Here is a 16,736-nt window from a genome sequence, read left to right as displayed (position 1 = left end):
CCGCGAGGAACTACAAAAGGTCGTGAATGTAGCCCAATCCATCACGCAAACCAGCCTCCCATCCATTGACTCTGTCTACACTTCCCGCTACCTCGGAAAAGCAGCCAGCATAATTAAGGACCCCACGCACCCCGGACATTCTCTCTTCCACCTTCCTCCATTGGGAAAAAGATACAAAAGTCTGAGGACACGCACCAACCGACTCAAGAACAGCTTCTTCCCTGCTGCTGTCAGACTTTTGAATGGACCTACCTCGCATTAAGTTGATCTTTCTCTACACCCTCGCTATGGCTGTAACACTACATTCTGCACCCTCTCATTTCCTTCTCTATGAACAGTATGCTTTGTCTGTATATCGTGCAAGAAACAATACTTTTCACTGTACACTAATACATGTGACAATAATAAATCAAATCAAATAAAAAAAATGGTGCCAATGTCACGCCAAGTTGACTGAATATTTAGCGCAGTTTCAAGCGGAGTGAATGCTCGCTAATGGATTGTAAATGCATTCAAATTATATTCCCCCCTTTGGAGCATTTCGCATCACTCCCCCAGCGAGGTTAGCTCAAAATCGGGAATCGTGATCTCACCGGTGAGAATCACAGATTTTCAAACTCTCCGCATTTTTGAGCCCCGCACCGTGTCATTCCTGCACAGGGAAGAGTGGGCTGAATATCCCTCTCCAATTACTCAGAGATACATTGTACACATATTAACTCTGAGAAAATGCTGGAAAATCTCAGCAGGTCTGGCAGCATCTGTAAGGAGAGAAAAGAGTTGATGTTTCGAGTCCAGATGACCCATTGTCAAAGCTAAAAAGCACAGAAAGTGGGAGATATTTATACTGCAGGGGGAGGGAATGAAAGATGAGTCGTAGCCACAGAAACCAGGGGAAAGGCTGCTAATGGCAGCCCATAGAGAGAATAGAAGGTGTGAATGGCCAAACGGCAGAGAAGCTGAAATCAGCGGGTAAACTGTGACAGATGAAGATGTGGGGGGAGGGGGGGGGGGGGAAGCGGGGGGGGGGAGAGGTAAAATTGAGAAAAGGGGGGAAATGGGAAGCAAAGGGGGAGGAAAGGTAAGAAAACGGGGGATAAAATAGGGGGAAAGAGTGGGGGGGGGTGTAATTTGCTTTTATCCAGTTTAACTCTGAGGTTGTTGTACATACATTAACTCTTGGGATAAGCTGTACACACATGAACTCTCAGGTAAGTTGTACACCCATTAAGGGCGGAATTCTCCGGCCGCGCTGGTCTAAAAGCCAGAAATTCCCGCCCGACCGTCAATGGGGTTTCACATTCTCCGCAATCCGCCCGCTAAAATTCCAGTGACGGACAGGATGGGAGAATTCCGGCCTAACTCTTGAGATAAGTTGTATACACATTTGCCGGAATTTGTGCCCCATGGGAATCGGAGCGGGTGAGGGGCGGATAATGGAAAGGTCTGTTGACCTCGGGTGGGATTTTATGGTTTCAGGGCGAACGAGGCCGTAAAAATCCCGCTCATTAACTTTGCGGTAAGTTGCACACCCAACACTTCACTGCACTCAGACTCCTGGTGCCAGGAGGTTGTGGTTAGTCCCATTCCTTGAGGTGAGTATCTTCTGTCCCAGAGAGGGGTAGGTTGTCTGTCTCTTTACCATCTTGTCCCTAACAAGATGCAATTGCAACGGGATCTTGGTCAATTGGGCCAGTGGGTTGACGAATGGCAGATGGAGTTTAATTTAGACAAATGCGAGGTGATGCATTTTGGTAGATTGAATCAGGGCAGGACTTACTCAGTTAATGGTAGGGCGTTGGGGAGAGTTACAGAACAAAGAGATCTAGGGGTACATGTTCATTTCTCCTTGAAAGTGGAGTCACAGGTGGACAGAGTGGTGAAGAAGGCATTCGGCATGCTTGGTTTCATCGGTCAGAACATTGAATACAGGAGTTGGAATGTCTTGTTGAAGTTGTACAAGACATTGGTAAGGCCACACTTGGAATACTGTGTGCAATTCTGGTCACCCTATTATAGAAAGGATATTATTAAACTAGAAAGAGTGCAGAAAAGATTTACTAGGATGCTACCAGGACTTGATGGATTGAGTTATAAGGAGAGGCTGGATAGACTGAGACTTTTTTCTCTGGCGTGTAGGAGGCTGAGGGGTGATCTTATAGAGGTCTATAAAATAATGAGGGGCACAGATCAGCTAGATAGTCAATATCTTTTCCCAAAGGTAGGGGAGTCTAAAACTAGAGGGCATAGGCTTAAGGTGAGAGGGGAGAGATGCAAAAGTGTCCAGAGGGGAAATCTTTTCACACAGAGGGCGGTGAGTGTCTGGAACTAGCTGCCAGAGGTAGTAGTAGAGGCGGGTACAATTTTGTCTTTTAAAAAGCATTTAGATAGTTACATGGGTACGATGGGTATAGAGGGATATGGGCCAAATGCGGGCAATTGGGATTAGCTTAGGGGTTTTCTAAAAAAAAGGGCGGCATGGACAAGTTGGACCGAAGGGCCTGTTTCCATGCTCTATAACAGATGACTCTATAACAGATCAGCCCCTTCTCCCGCACTCAGAACCAACGGAACCTTTTGTTTCAAAAGCAGACTGAAGAGATATTTAATCGAGAGTGTAACCTTTTTATTTTTATCCAAAAAAACATTTACATCCGCCATTTATTGCATAACAGTTCATCAATATTGTGCCCACTAAATCTACACAACAGATGCAGAGACAAATATTATGCTTGGAAAAAAAACCCACTGAAATATTCAGTTTAAATAGACAATTCCAAAATTAATAAATTAGTTTTAATTAACACAATATGATGGCATTATTTGCGATACTTTTTTTTACACTTTAAAAAAATACTTCCTAAGTTATTCAGCGTGAATTAAACAATCAGGAAGCCACATTGTGCGGTGAGCATGACCGGGCCATCAAGATAGCTTTGCTCCTGAAATGGGCTGGGATTGGAGTGGCGATGGACATGGACAGGGCACAGGTACAGGTCACAGTGCCAAGACAGGTGCAAAATCCCCCAAACCCCCACCACAGGGTCGAAAGAGCGGTTTGCCTGAATTTTGGTAACAGTAGCGGAGGGAGGAATGTTGGCAAGGACTGGTTGGTCCGGGGGGGGGGGGGGGGGGGGGGGGGCGGGGGTGTGGAGGGACGGAGGGGTGGGGAGGGGATCCTTTTCCCTGTCCCACAACCTCGCCTCGTTATTATTGACTTTGATGGAAAGAAACATTCGGCGAAGAATGTATGGGAGACCCGCTTACCCCGCTAAAATTGGGTGCTCTCGGTTACATTTGTACACATACACGCACACCCATGTTGCGCACATGCCATGTATCATACCACACATGCCAGGCAGATTTGTAGAGATCCCTGCTCCAGAGTGCAGCCTCGCTGAGTGTGGGCACTGGCTTCTGGAGATTGTGGGCATTTATATCTCAAGTGTGGGACGGAATAGAACAAGTTTGCTCAAATCTCTTTCAGTTCAGTCATCTCATTCACACTGAGCGTAATTTTCTCTCTCTCTCTGGGGAGATCTGTCACCCCTCTTTACATTTATTATGTCCTGGAAGATAACAGTGCGCGAGTGTATCCCCAGGGTTAGTGTGATGTTGATTAACCTGATATATTTAAACAAAGGGCAGTGAACTGAATGTGTTAACACCATCACTGAAATGCCCCCCCCAGACAGACCTGGTACTGCGGTGGAAATGTGCAGTGTAATAACTTCAATCAGGTCATTGAGGTGGGCCCATTGGAACAGGAACTCCCTGATTAAGGAGTCAATTGATGGGCCAATCGGGAAGTCCTTTCCTTGTGATGAACCGGGGTGTGTCAGTTCCTCTGGCACTCCCGAAGGTAGACTGCTGACTGATAGCACTCTGTGCCCTCCTGTGGGAATTGTAAATTAAGGGATTTTGGTGAAGGGACGTGGCCTCCAAAGACTTATTACATGCGGCCAACAGGCTGGGGTTGCACTTTATAATTTCTTCACTGTTGAATCGCCAAGAGCAGAAGTTGTCTCCCTTTCGAGGCAATTCCTGTCTTTGCCAGCAGGTGGCAATGCTGTGCCACGCGTCGGGTGGACCCTACACCCGGCTCCTTATAAGGGGAAACGTGAGCAAGGCCAATCGTCTACCCCCTTCACCCCTCTTCCCATCCCAGCTCTTCCAAACCCCAGAAGCCCTGGAGTAGAATAAGGATAACTACTGAGTTAGTTAGCTCTACATTCTTGGTCTCCCCCTAACTCCAGTGAAATTTATCCAAAGCAGCTTTATCAGCAGTTTGCCAGGCTGCCCGTTGGGTTTTGAAGGCTTTTCCGTCAATTATTGTTACGGGTGCATGTGGCGACTCGAGCAGCAGAAAGGACAATCTCACCCTGTGGGAGCTGAGACGGAACCAATCCAATATCTAGAATAACGCCAGTCATTTCTTTTTTTATTCATTCGTGGGACATGAGCGTCGCTGGCTGGGCCAGCATTTATTACCCATCCCGAGTTGCACGAGGACAGCTGAGAGTCAACCACATTGCTGTGGTTCTGGAGGCCACACATGTAGGCCAGACCAGGTAAGGACGGCAGATTTCCTTCCCTAAAGGACATTAGTGAACCAGATGGGTTTTTCCGACAATGGTTTCATGGTCGTCAGTAGATTCTTAATCCCAGATATTTTTTATTGAGTTCAAATTCTGCCGTGGCGGGGTTCGAACCTGGGTCCCCAGAACATTAGCCGGGTTTCTGGATTAATAGTCTAGCGATAATACCATTTGGCCAGCGCCTTCCGGATTTCTGGAGGGGTAATGGAAATGGACCCATTCTCCCCAGTACCCCAACTCTGAGATAGGAGTAAAGACACACACATTGCGGTCTGCTGCTAAATACAACATTCAAATTCAATGCTAATTTTCCAGCCAGGTTTTTTTGTCTTTGTTCTCGGAATGTGGACATTGCTGGCATGGCCAGTATTTATTGCCCATCTCCGATTATCCTGAAGAAGGTGTATTAGCGAAGCTTGCCCCCAGTGAGGCTATGCGCTGGGCATTATGGTCACTCAGCTGTGTGAGTGGGTTAACAGCTCCATCATGGGTTTGATGGGTTGAATAGCCTCCTTCAGTGCCCTTGATGTATTTAAGACAACTGAGAGAGTGAATGCGCTCAGCCTTGGTCACTATCCTTGCCTCCCACTGTGCAGTCTGAGGCTGCGGGTAGACATCAGATGATCAGGATTAGCCAGGACAATAAACACCCCCACCTTTGGTGAATGGCTCCTGTTCTGTTCTCACCGCTCCTTCCCTTTGGACAGCCATTCGCTTCGCATTTTCACACAACACGCACTCACCTTCTCAGGTGAGCACAGCTGGGTTCATAGAATCATAGAATCTCTACAGTGCAGGAGGAGGCCATTTGGCCCATCAAGTCTCCACTGACAACAATCCTACCCAGACCCTATCCCCGTAACCCCACATATTTACCCCGCTAATCCCTCTGACCTACTCATCCCGGGAGACCAAGGGGCAATTTAGCCAGTGCACCTAACCCGCACCTCTCTGAACCGTGGGAGGAAACCGGAGGAAACCTACGCAGACATGGGGAGAACGCACAGACTCCGCACAGGCAGTGACCCAAGCCGGGAATCGAACCCGTGTCCCTGGCGCTGTGAGGCAGCAGTGCTAACCACTGTGCCACGAGGAAAAATCTGCATTGCCGCGCATCGCGCCATCCAGGGTGGAGCTGCAACCCAGGAGCGGCGAGGAGGAATCCACGGGGATAAGAAAGCCTGGAACGAGTTCAGGTCGATCAGCCTCCTCTGTCCAGGGTCCGATTATCAGGCTGCCATTGCTACCACCACCCCGCCTCCCCACCCTCCCTCCCTGACTTCTGCTGTGTGGCCAGCTGACTTGGAATTTTATTACAGCCTGAACAAGTTTGTTTACATTCCCCCTTGATGTGGAGATCATGGTTGGCAAGGCCAGCGGCTACTGCTGCCCATCCTTAATTGCCCTTGAACTGAGTGGCGGCCATTTTGGGACGACATTTTAGGCTGTGGCTCTGGAGTCACATGTAGGCCAGACCGGTTAAGGACGGCAGATTTCCTTCCCTAAAGGGCATTAGTGAACCAGATGGGTTTATTTTTTTACAACAACTGATGATAGTTTCATGGCCACGATTACTGAGACTAGATTTAAATTCCACCTATTTGTGTAAATTGAATTTGAATTCCACCAGTTGCCTTGGTTATATTCGAATCCATGGCTCCAGTGCTTTAGGCGAAGACTCTGGATTACTAGACCAGTGGCATTACGAGGCTGTTAGATGGTGTCACCAGGATCTAACTTCGGAACAGGTTCGAGGGGTCGAACGGTCCTATCATGTGGTGCTTCGTTCCCTGAGATGGTGAAGGTGGACCTTCTCCTTGCACCACCGCTGTGCTTGTCCCATTGGTGCTCACTCCCACAACGTTTTCCCTCAGGGAATTCTAGGATCCAAAGATAGGGAAGAGTCAGGGGAGGGGAGATGGGGGATGGCTAAGTCAGGATGAGGGGGGAGCGTTTGGGCAGGGATCTGTCTCACAAGAGATGGGAAACATTGCTCTGGACTTGGGGATCCGGTGACACCAGAACCAATGGCAGCCCAAATGTAGGTCTAATTGGTCATCTTCAGGTAGCGTGGAAAATAGGAGCAGGAGGAGGCCATTCGGCCCTTCAAGCCTGGTCCACCATTCGTGACAATCATCCAACTCAATTGTCTGATCCCGCCTTCTCCCTCTTCTCCCCCTCCTCCTCCCTCATCCCCCCCTCCCGCCCCAGGTAGTTGTACCTATCGATAGCTTTGGTTTATTTAAAGTTGCAATGGTGAATTACTCTTTTTTAAAAAAAAATCTAATCAGTTCCGCCTCAGAACAATCAGGGTCGGCGCAGAGATCGCTGTAAAAAGCCACGGCGAGCACTTCACCGTCCGCCCTGCTTTCCCACTGATCTCGGGCACACCAAGCAGCCCCCCAACCCACTCCCCCACGCCCTCCACCTTCCTCTACTGGTTATCCCAGGGGAATCGCGACCCCGCACCCCTTGGGAGTGGGGGATCCAGTCGCTGCGGCCTACCTCCCAGCCGTGCGACACCCCCCCCCCCCCCAACTGGGGTCGCGGGGGGGGGGGGGGGGGGGGGAGGGTAGAGGGGATTCAGCCATGAAGGGGACAGGTCACCAGCAGAGGGTTCAGAGCGCGAGTCGCCCGACCCCATTCGCTCATACGGTGGATCCGTATCAGAACTAACATACACGTGGCTTAAGCGTGTGCAGCTCTAGGAGGAGGGAGAGCAGGAGGAGAGAGAACGAGAGTGTGTGTTTTGGTGAGGTGTGACCGTGTGTGTGTGTGTGTGTGTGTGCGCAGTTTGGTTGGCTTTTCCTTGGGCGTTTTTGGTGTTTGGTTTTGTTTTATTATTAACTATCACACCGCTCCATAAATTTTACAACTGTCGGTGACACCATCCAGTTAGCATAGACACTATCATTTGCATATCTTGTAAAGACTGAGTTAGTTCCATCGAATCTCGTGATGGGGACAGGGTTGTCTTCAGGCCAGCTGGGATACGAGATGCCTAAAAACGAAACAGATAATTTTTTCTGCACAAGTGGGGGAAAAAAAACCACGACAAAAAAAAGAAAAAGATAAGATTTAGGCGCGGTCAATTAATCTCACCAAACACACCGTACCTGACCCAGTGCACGTGTCAACACAAGCCCCACTTGTTAAGGGGCAAAAAAACTCTTCAATTAAAAAAAATTCATTATAAATAATAACTTTCAAAAGGAACATCAAAGAGCCTGCTGCAGTGTTCCGATGCTACTTCTGTTTTTGTTTGCCTCTGACCTTTGTTTGAGGTCTGGATGGTTTTTGCGCCTCCGAGGCCTCGAGGCTCAAACGGCCGGGCAGGGACTTTCCAGCCTCGCTCGAGCGAGTCCGGAAATTCCCGCCCGAGGTCAACGGGCATCTCCGTCGTCCGCCCCCATCCGATTCCGTTGCGGGTCGGGTGGGGCGGTAGAATTCCTGTCGATGGCTTTAAGCCATCTCGTGTTCGCTATTTTGGGGAGGGGGCGGTGGAGGGGTTGGAGGGAGGTGGTGACAATTTACGGGAGAAAGGACATAACGGGATAAAGATGCGACTCTTGTTGTGTGTGATTCCGTTACAAGAGCCCCCTTTCTTGAGAAGCTGGTGATTTTGTCATGTAATCGACACCGTCTCTGGGCCCACTAACATCCATCACCCCCCCCCCCCAATAACCCCATTCCCCTCTCAATCAACCGCACTGAGGGGGAATCTCACTGCACCCATTGGGGGTGAGGCTTCCAATATCTGTGAGTCTTGGCCTCAGCAGAGAGAGGGGGTATGACCAGAACAGAATGTTCAATGTCTGCCTGGGTTGGTGGAAAAGTCCCCAGGTCTATTTCACCAGTTTTGTGTAATTCTACCCTTAATAATGACAGGAGTGAAGCTTGCTCCATTATGACACTGGATGTGAACAACTAATTGGTCACAAATTTATAATGGAGAAAGGATTAACTGAGAACTTTATACTGAGGGGGTGGTGTATATGAGAGAGAGAGAATGTTAGAAACTGAGATACTGACACTGAGGGCAAAGTTTGCGAGAGACGGACTATTATTAATTGAGGGCCTCAGAATGAGGCTACAGTCAAACGTGGAGTTATCAGTGCTCTGTAATTAGTTGAGAGACCGATGTTTGAACTACAGGGGGAGTCGTAAGCCATGATCTTACTGGCAGGCTGAAGGAGCCAGATCATCTACTCTTGCTCCTATGTCTTGTGTTCTTGTGAGATTGGGGTAGCATACAGAGTATAGCCTGTAAATTAGAGATATATTACGACTCAAACTGTCATTGCCCAACGGGAGAGAGCACAGGTGCATTCCTGTACACACGGGAGTGCCTACTTAAGGAGAACAAACCTATGGGACCTGGTCACCACCTTGCGGCACGGTGGCACAGTGGTTAGCATTGCTGCCTCACAGTGCCAGGGACCCGGGTTCAATTCCGGCCTCGGGTGATTGTGTGGAGTTTACATGTTCTCCCCGCGTCTGCGTGGGTTTCCTGCATGGGGTTATGAGGATAGGGCCTGAGTGGGATTGTTGTCAGTGCAGGCTCGATGGGCCGAATGGCCTCCTTCTGCACAGTAGGGATTCTATGAAAAGACACAGCGGTCAGTTCACAAATTGCCCAGAGAATTTGAAACTCAGAATTACATTACACTGGAGTTATACTGCACTGTGTGAGGTGCCCTGTCTGCCCACTGCTTGTTATTCATGCATCGGGAATCGGATTGGGAGCGTTCCTCAGAGTTTTACTGCTCCTTTCCCAATGATGGGCTCTACAATCACTGGGTATCAATGTGAAAGTAGCAGCCAGCTCAGCAATGTAACCAACAAGAGTGGGAAAGATCGGGTTGATGACAGTTTGCATGTAGGGTGCAGGCAGAGAGAGGCTGATTATAGTGTGAGGGTTTAGGGGTCTGAGAGGCTGATTACACTGTGTTTGTGGGGTTGAGAAGGACTGATTGTGTCTGGATGGGTTCGAGGGGCTGTAATAAGGTTGGGGAGGGGATGAATACAATGATTAGTGTCTATATGGGGAGTGGATGATTACTGTGTGTGTGTGTGTGTGTGTGTCCGTGTGTGTGTGTGTCCGTCTGTGTGTCCGTGTGTGTGTGTCCGTGTGTGTGTCCGTGTGTGTGTGTCCGTGTGTATGTCCGTGTGTGTGTCCATGTCCGTGTGTGTGTCCGTGTGTGTGTCCGTGTGTGCGTGTCTGTGTATATGTGTGTGTCCATGTCCGTGTGTATGTCCATGTCCGTGTGTGTCCGTGTCCGTAAGTGTCCGTGTCCGTAAGTGTCCATGTTCATGTGTGTAAGCATCCGTGTCAGTGTGTGTAAGTGTCCATGGGTTTGAGTCCATGTGTGTGTGCATGTGTCCATGTGTGTGTGCATGTGTCCATGTGTGTGTGTGAAAACTCTTGTATACATGTGTATAACACTAGATTTATTCTCACTGTACACGGACAGGGCCAATGAGGATTGAGAAATGGACCAGAAAGTCAATAAACAAACAGCCACGAGAGGGATTACATGGTTGCAAATAATTTAAAAAGGTGTGTGTGCGAGAGATATGGGCATCACTGGCAAGACCAGCATTTGTTTTGCTCACCCCTAACTTGCCTCTTTCAGAGGACAGTTAAGATGTGTGGGTCTGGAGTCACATGTAGGCCAGACTGGGTAAGGACGGCAGATTTCCTTCCCTAAAGGACATCAGTGAAACTCCAGACGGGTTTTTATGACAACTAAGACAGTTTCATGGTCACCATTACTGAGACTAGCTTTATAATTCCAGATTGATTAATTGAACGGTGGGATTCGAACCCAAGTCCCCAGAGCATTAGCCTTGTCACTATGCCACCATCCCTCTCTCTCTGTTGTTTGGTACTGCGTTGTGTGTGTAAATAGTGTGGAGATGCCGGCGTTGGACTGGGGTAAACGCAGTAAGAAGTCTCACAACACCAGGTTAAAGTCCAATAGGTTTATTTAGTAGCAAAATTTGGTAGTGTGTGTGAAGGCAGAGATTCTTACCAGTGGAAATGGCCACTAATTATGTCCTTGGCATAAAAGGATGCTGTGATTGTGGATTTAGTGAGAAGTCTGCAAATAATTACCAAGAATCTCTACCAATTATACATTAAATATAAGAGAGAGAGAGAGAGATGTGACCAAGTTATTTAAGGATCCTTAAAAAGTGCCTACTGCCCTCCAATAAGCCACAGAGAAAATGTAGAGGGGGCTAATTATATCATGTGTGTATAGGCCGAGTTTTCCATATGTAGGTTTGTGTAATGAGGGAGGGGAGTGGGCTCTGCTACGCATGCACTGCACCTGAATTCAATGAATCCAGAGCATTCAATGGAGTATTTGTAGGTCTGGGCCAACCCTCTGTTTCCCCAATCTTGAAGGCGCTGAGTATAAACGGGGCCATCGGCTGCAGCAGTGCTTCAGAAAACGAGCTTAGAATCTAGTAAATGCATGTGAAATTCTACCGTAGAGTTTGTTTTCAATCCATGTGGAGGGGAGGGACCGAGGGAGGGAAGCATTGTTACAGTCTACCAATGGTGTCTCTTCCTCGGCCACTCCGTCATCATAGAGCAGGGAGTCTGACGGTGTGGAGGCTGCAAGGTCCAGGTAGTCCTAGAGACAGGAAAAGAAAACAGAAACCTTCGCTCAGCGCTTCCGTCAAGAACAAAAATCCAGCCAAACACACGTGAGATGGAGGAGGAGAGAGAGAGAAAAGCTAGAGAGATAAAATGATAGATAGATAGAGAGAGAGAGTGTGTGGAGAGGGGAGGTGTTTATAGAAAGAAAGATAGAGATGTAGAGGATAGAAAGAGAAAGATTCAGGCCGGAATTTTCCAGCCCCCCCGCGGCAGCCTTTCCCGTGGGGGTTTGCCACATGCCCTCGATAGGATCTTCCAGTCCCACCAACATCAATAGCAATTTGCACAGCTTGCCCGTCCTGCCACCAGGGAACCCGCAGCAGGGGGTCAATGTTGGCAGGACCAGAAAATTCCACCCACAGAGATAGAATGATAGAGAGATAGAGCGATAGAGAAATAGAGCGATAGAGAGAGACAGGGAGAGAGATAGAGCAATAGAGAGAGAGAATTAGAGCGATAAAGAGAGAGAAATAGTGCGATAGAGAGAGAGAAATAGAGCGATAGAGAGAGAGAGATAGAGCGATAGAGAGAGAGAGACAGGGAGAGAGATAGAGCAATAGAGAGAGAGAAATAGAGCGATAGAGAGAGAGAAATAGAGCGATAGAGAGAAATAGTGCGATAGAGAGAGAGAAATAGAGCGATAGAGAGAGAGAAATAGAGCGATAGAGAGAGACAGGGAGAGAGATAGAGCAATAGAGAGAGAGAGCGATAGAGCGAGAGAGAGAGATAGAGCGATAGGGAGAGAGAGATATAGCGATAGAGAGAGAGAGAGCAATAGAGAGAGTGAGATAGAGCGATAGAGAGAGAGATAGAGCGATAGGGAGAGAGTGATAGAGCAAAAGAGATAGAGCGATAGGGAGAGAGAGATAGAGAGAAAGAGCGATAGAGAGAGAGGGATAGAGAAAGAAAGAGCGATCGAGAAAGAGTGATAGAGAGAAAGATAGAGAGAGATAGAGAGATGGAGTGATCCAGCAATAGAGATAGATAGAGAGAGAGAAAGAGAGAGATGGAGCGATAGAGTGCGCGAGAGTGCGAGTGATAGAGAGATAGATAGAGAGAGGCAACAGAGAGGATAGAGTCACAAAATAGAAAATGCTGGAAAAACAGCAGGTCTGACAGCCTCTGTGGAGAGAGAATAGAGCTAACATTTCGAGTCTGGGTGACCCTTCACAGACTCGAAACATTGGCTCTATTTTTACTCAACAGATGCTGTCAGACCTGCTGAGATTTTCCAGCATTTTCTGTTTTTGTTTCAGATTCCAGCATCCGCAGTAAGTTGCAGAGAGGATAGAGTGATGGGAGAGACAGATTTAGAGCTTTATTGATGAAGAGAAACAGGCAGGAAGACAAGTAGAAAATGATGGAGAGGGCAGGGGTGTAGAGAACAAATGGAACAGAATCAGCCAGAGAGCAAGGGAGGGAGAATGTGACTTTGTACAATAAATTGCCGATTATCATTCCATTGAAGTGTTTCTGACACTAGCTGTGATAAGGCTTAACTGATTTCCATCTTTTTATACTCATTTACATAGCTGATCTAATCTGATTGGTCATTGGACATGCAGATGGCTATTGGCTGGTTTCTCCCAGTGATTTACAACCTATAATATGGCACCAGAATACAAGCAGACGGCAAGAATTGAATTAACCCCTTCCTGTTCCAGACAAATAGCTAGATTCTAAAGCGATGGAGAAGATATCCTGGGGAAATCCTGAATAAGAAAACATTAGATAGTGACTGTACATGGTCCCTCTGTACAGGAGGCACCGTGGCCAGCATTGCTTCCTCACAGCGCCAGGGACCTGGGTTAAATTCCGCCCTCGGGTGACTGTTTCCCCGTGCCTGCGTGGGTTTCCTCCGGGTGCTCCGGTTTCCTCCCACAGTCCAAAGACATGTAGGTTAGGTGGATTGGCCATGCTAAATTGCCCCTTACTATCAGGGGGATTAGCAGGGTAACTACGTGGAATTACGGGGATAGGGCCTGGGTGGGATTGTTGTCAGCGCAGGCTCGATGGGCCGAATGGCCTCCTTCCGCACTGCAGGGATTCTATGGACTCGATGAGGATTTGGCACATACAGCGTTAATGTGGGACTGAATACAGTGCTGCCCACACAGTGATGTAAGAGAGCACATGACCTGAATCCAGGATCAATCTAGTATTGGACAGAGACGTGTGTGCCAGCCAGCATGGAGACAGCTTTGAGCTTGTATTCTTTACTGTATACAGTTACAGTTTACTGTATATTTGTAAATAATTCTAGGCGTCAGGAAAGACTCACAGTTAACCGATGTATGATTACAAAGATTTCTTCATACCTGCCGAACCAACACCCTACATGCATCACTCAGGAGTGAAATCTGGAAGCAATCTTTCATATACAGAGTATCTGGAATTCTCATCTTCCCTCCCCCCCCCCCCCCCAACCATCACCCCCTCCCCACCCCCCCCCCCCCCACCATCACCCCCTCCCCCCACCGCTCCGACCAAATGGCTGTGAATGTTGAGGGGGTGATCTTAAAATTTCAAAGCTGGGATGCTAGGGCGGAATTTTCCCATCCCACCCGCCTCGGTCGGGGGTGGGGGGGGGGGGGGTGGGGGGGGGGGGGGGGAAGAAGGGGGGAAACAGACGACCACGCAAAGATCCATTGACCTCGGGCGCGAATTTCCGGCCTTGGGGCGAGTGTGGCCAAAAGAAAAACCCACCCTAGATTTGGATTAGGTGGGGATGGCAAGAGAGGTTGAGAAAAGGCAGATAAAAACATAAAAAGAGTATGGGTAGAGATCAGCTATGATCAAATAGAACGATGGAGGGGGGTGTTGAATGGGCTTCTCCTGCTCCTCTGCACTGATTGGGAGTGAGATATACACTTCGGTGCCCTTGGTGCAGAGTTTGACACAACAGGGGCACATATCAGGAATCTGGGTGGCACAGACACTGTCTGTTTCCAAGGTTAGGCAGGGGAAAACTGTCCTCACCCTTGTGCGCATTTCCAAACAGATATGGAGGCAGTGGTGAGGGTACAGAAAAAGAAAACGGCAAGGATGGTACTCGAGCTAAAAGATCACAACTATCAGATGGATTAAGCATGTTGAGGCTCTTTAGAAAATAGGAATCTGTAATATTCAGAGGAATCTGTTTTTATTGGTCTCTGAAGCTCCTTCCAAAAAGACCTTTCGAGTCAAAAAGTTAGTTTCCTTCTCAAACTTCTTTACATAACGTTTGAACCCTCCCATGTCTTGAATCCTGCACTTATACTCCAAGTGATTCTTCTAACAGGTTTTCCATTGCTTTGAAAGGCGATATGAGAGTTTTTCAACTAATGGACATCCCTGCCCCGCCTAGCCAGCAACTTCCCTCTCAAGTTGTTCTTTGTGTCACTATTTATCTGATTACTATAACGTTTGAGGCTCCTTCAAAATCCTCTACATGTTCTGAGTTCCAAACATTTACAATGCTCTTCAACCTTTATAGTCAATATAAAGGTTCATCACACAATCTCCTACTCATACATATTCTCTAATGATACAGTGCCTTTAAGAAATGTATTTGTGTCACGTTTCTTGTACAGGACTATTTTTATGAGTCAGTTCTATTTACCGGTGCCGCTTTGTCTGTAACCTCCAGCCTAAATGTTGATGCTGCAGAAGCAGGATTGATCCTAATTGTTAGAATGTTTGTTTTAATCTGGACGAATACAGTATTGTTAGTGTTTTTCCCTGGGATTTTTCAGAGTAGGGTTTGATCAGGTTGATTGACGGGGAAAAATCATGTGATTGGGCGGGGCTAGGCTCACAGAGAGACACAAGCTCTGTTGCTGCTTAGGATCTTGAGAGAAATCTCCCATTTAGAGCTTTCTCTCTCTGGAGATTGGAGACTGGGACCTGCCAGAAAATAGATCTCTCTATCTGAAGTCCTGTTGTTTGAAGATAGATCTTTCTCTGGAGGCTGCAGTATGGGAGTCAGAAGGCAGGTATCTTTCTGTATCTCTACAAGAGGGGTTAAAAGGCTGGAAACCTAGCATTCACGTGTGGTAAGTGATTCTGAAGAACAATATATCTTTGTAGGGGTATTGCTTAAATTGGAACTATAGAGATAGCTAGCTGTTAACATTTTATACCTTGTCATATCTAAGTATTTTAATTGGTAAAAGTTATGCTAATTCTTTTTGTTATATTTTAACTGTGTCGTTAAATAAGTTTTAATAAAAGCTTGCTAGAGGATCAATAGAATTCACACAGGGAGCAAAACACCTTACGCTCGCACTAAAATAGAATTTGCCAAAATCAAACAAAGTTGGGGTCCAGGCTAACGTTAATATATACCTTGGAGTTTCTGATCTGCTCCCTAACAAATCCACTGCAGTACCCGCAAGTTCTAGAACTCCTCATCACTGCAATCTTTCCAATCTCACACAGCCTAAAAGTCCCAGCTTGAAGAAACTGGCTAGGTTCTCCCTGGAGAAGGGAAGGGAGAGAGGAGTTTTGATGGAGATGTTCAAAATCATGATGGGTAGGGAAAAGCTGTTCCCATTGGTGGGATGATTGAGAAGGAGGGGGCACAGATTGAAGGCGATTGGCAAACAGAGCAATCGTGAGGGGGGAGGAGGGAATCTTTCTGATGCGGTGAGTGTTTAGGATCTGGGATGCCCTGTCTAACAGTATGATGGAGGCAGTGCCAACTGCAGCCTTCAAAAGGAGAATTGGGTCATTATCTGAAAAGGAAAAATTGCAGGGCCACGAGGACAGGACTGGGGAATTTCAGCGAGTGAGTTACTCTTGCACAGAACTGCACAGACACACTGGCTCGAATGGCCTCCTTCTGTCCTGTAACTATTCTATGGTGCCACTTCCTGATCTATTTAATCATTTACTTTATTCTTCTCAACCTTGGTGACGCCCTACATTCAGTGATGTCATCCTTTCCCAAAGCTTTTTAACCAAATAAAAATTGTGTGAAACTTGCAGGAGGCCAGGATGCCAGTGAGACATTGTACTGACCCGACTTTTCACCATCATTTTCTCCAACTCTTTGCTGATTTCTGCAAATGTCGGCCGTTTGTCTGGCTCTTGTTTCCAACATCGCAACATCAAATTGTACCTGAGGGAGAATTACATCACAGTTACATCACCTACCGTACCTGAGGAAGAGAGAGAATTATAGTGTTTGCAAGTTGCAACTGCGACTGTATCGGTGACAGGTGAGGTTAACCTCCCCAATCCAGCACACACCTCCCCATCCAGTGCACACCTCCCCAATTCAATGCACACTTCCCCATTTCGTGCACACCTCCCCATCCCGCGTACACCTCCCCATCCCGCAGACACACACCTCCCCAATCCAATGTACATTTCCCCATCCTGCGTTCACCTTCCCAATCCAATGCACACTTCCCCATCCAGTGTACACCTCCCCAACCCAGTGTACACCTCCCCAATCCAGTGTACACCTCCCCAACCCAGGGTGC

At 47.7% G+C, this 16,736-nt stretch overlaps 1 protein-coding gene across 1 annotated transcript in view; it reads right to left on the bottom strand.

The window, feature by feature from the left end:
* Positions 1-7,441: 7,441 nt before the first annotated feature.
* ret (ret proto-oncogene receptor tyrosine kinase) overlaps positions 7,442-16,736 on the bottom strand; it is a 53,537-nt gene continuing 44,242 nt past the window's right edge. The window contains exons 14-16 of the mRNA XM_078199434.1: positions 16,270-16,369; positions 11,095-11,242; positions 7,442-7,599 (exon numbers count right to left, since the gene is read on the bottom strand). Coding sequence (XP_078055560.1) covers positions 7,442-7,599; positions 11,095-11,242; positions 16,270-16,369 — 406 coding nt within the window. The remainder of the gene's footprint in view (positions 7,600-11,094; positions 11,243-16,269; positions 16,370-16,736) is intronic.

This window comes from Mustelus asterias, chromosome 28 (assembly GCF_964213995.1).
Source record: "Mustelus asterias chromosome 28, sMusAst1.hap1.1, whole genome shotgun sequence".
In the NCBI taxonomy this organism is placed as follows: domain Eukaryota; kingdom Metazoa; phylum Chordata; class Chondrichthyes; order Carcharhiniformes; family Triakidae; genus Mustelus; species Mustelus asterias.
This window is presented reverse-complemented; position numbering and strand designations above follow the sequence as displayed.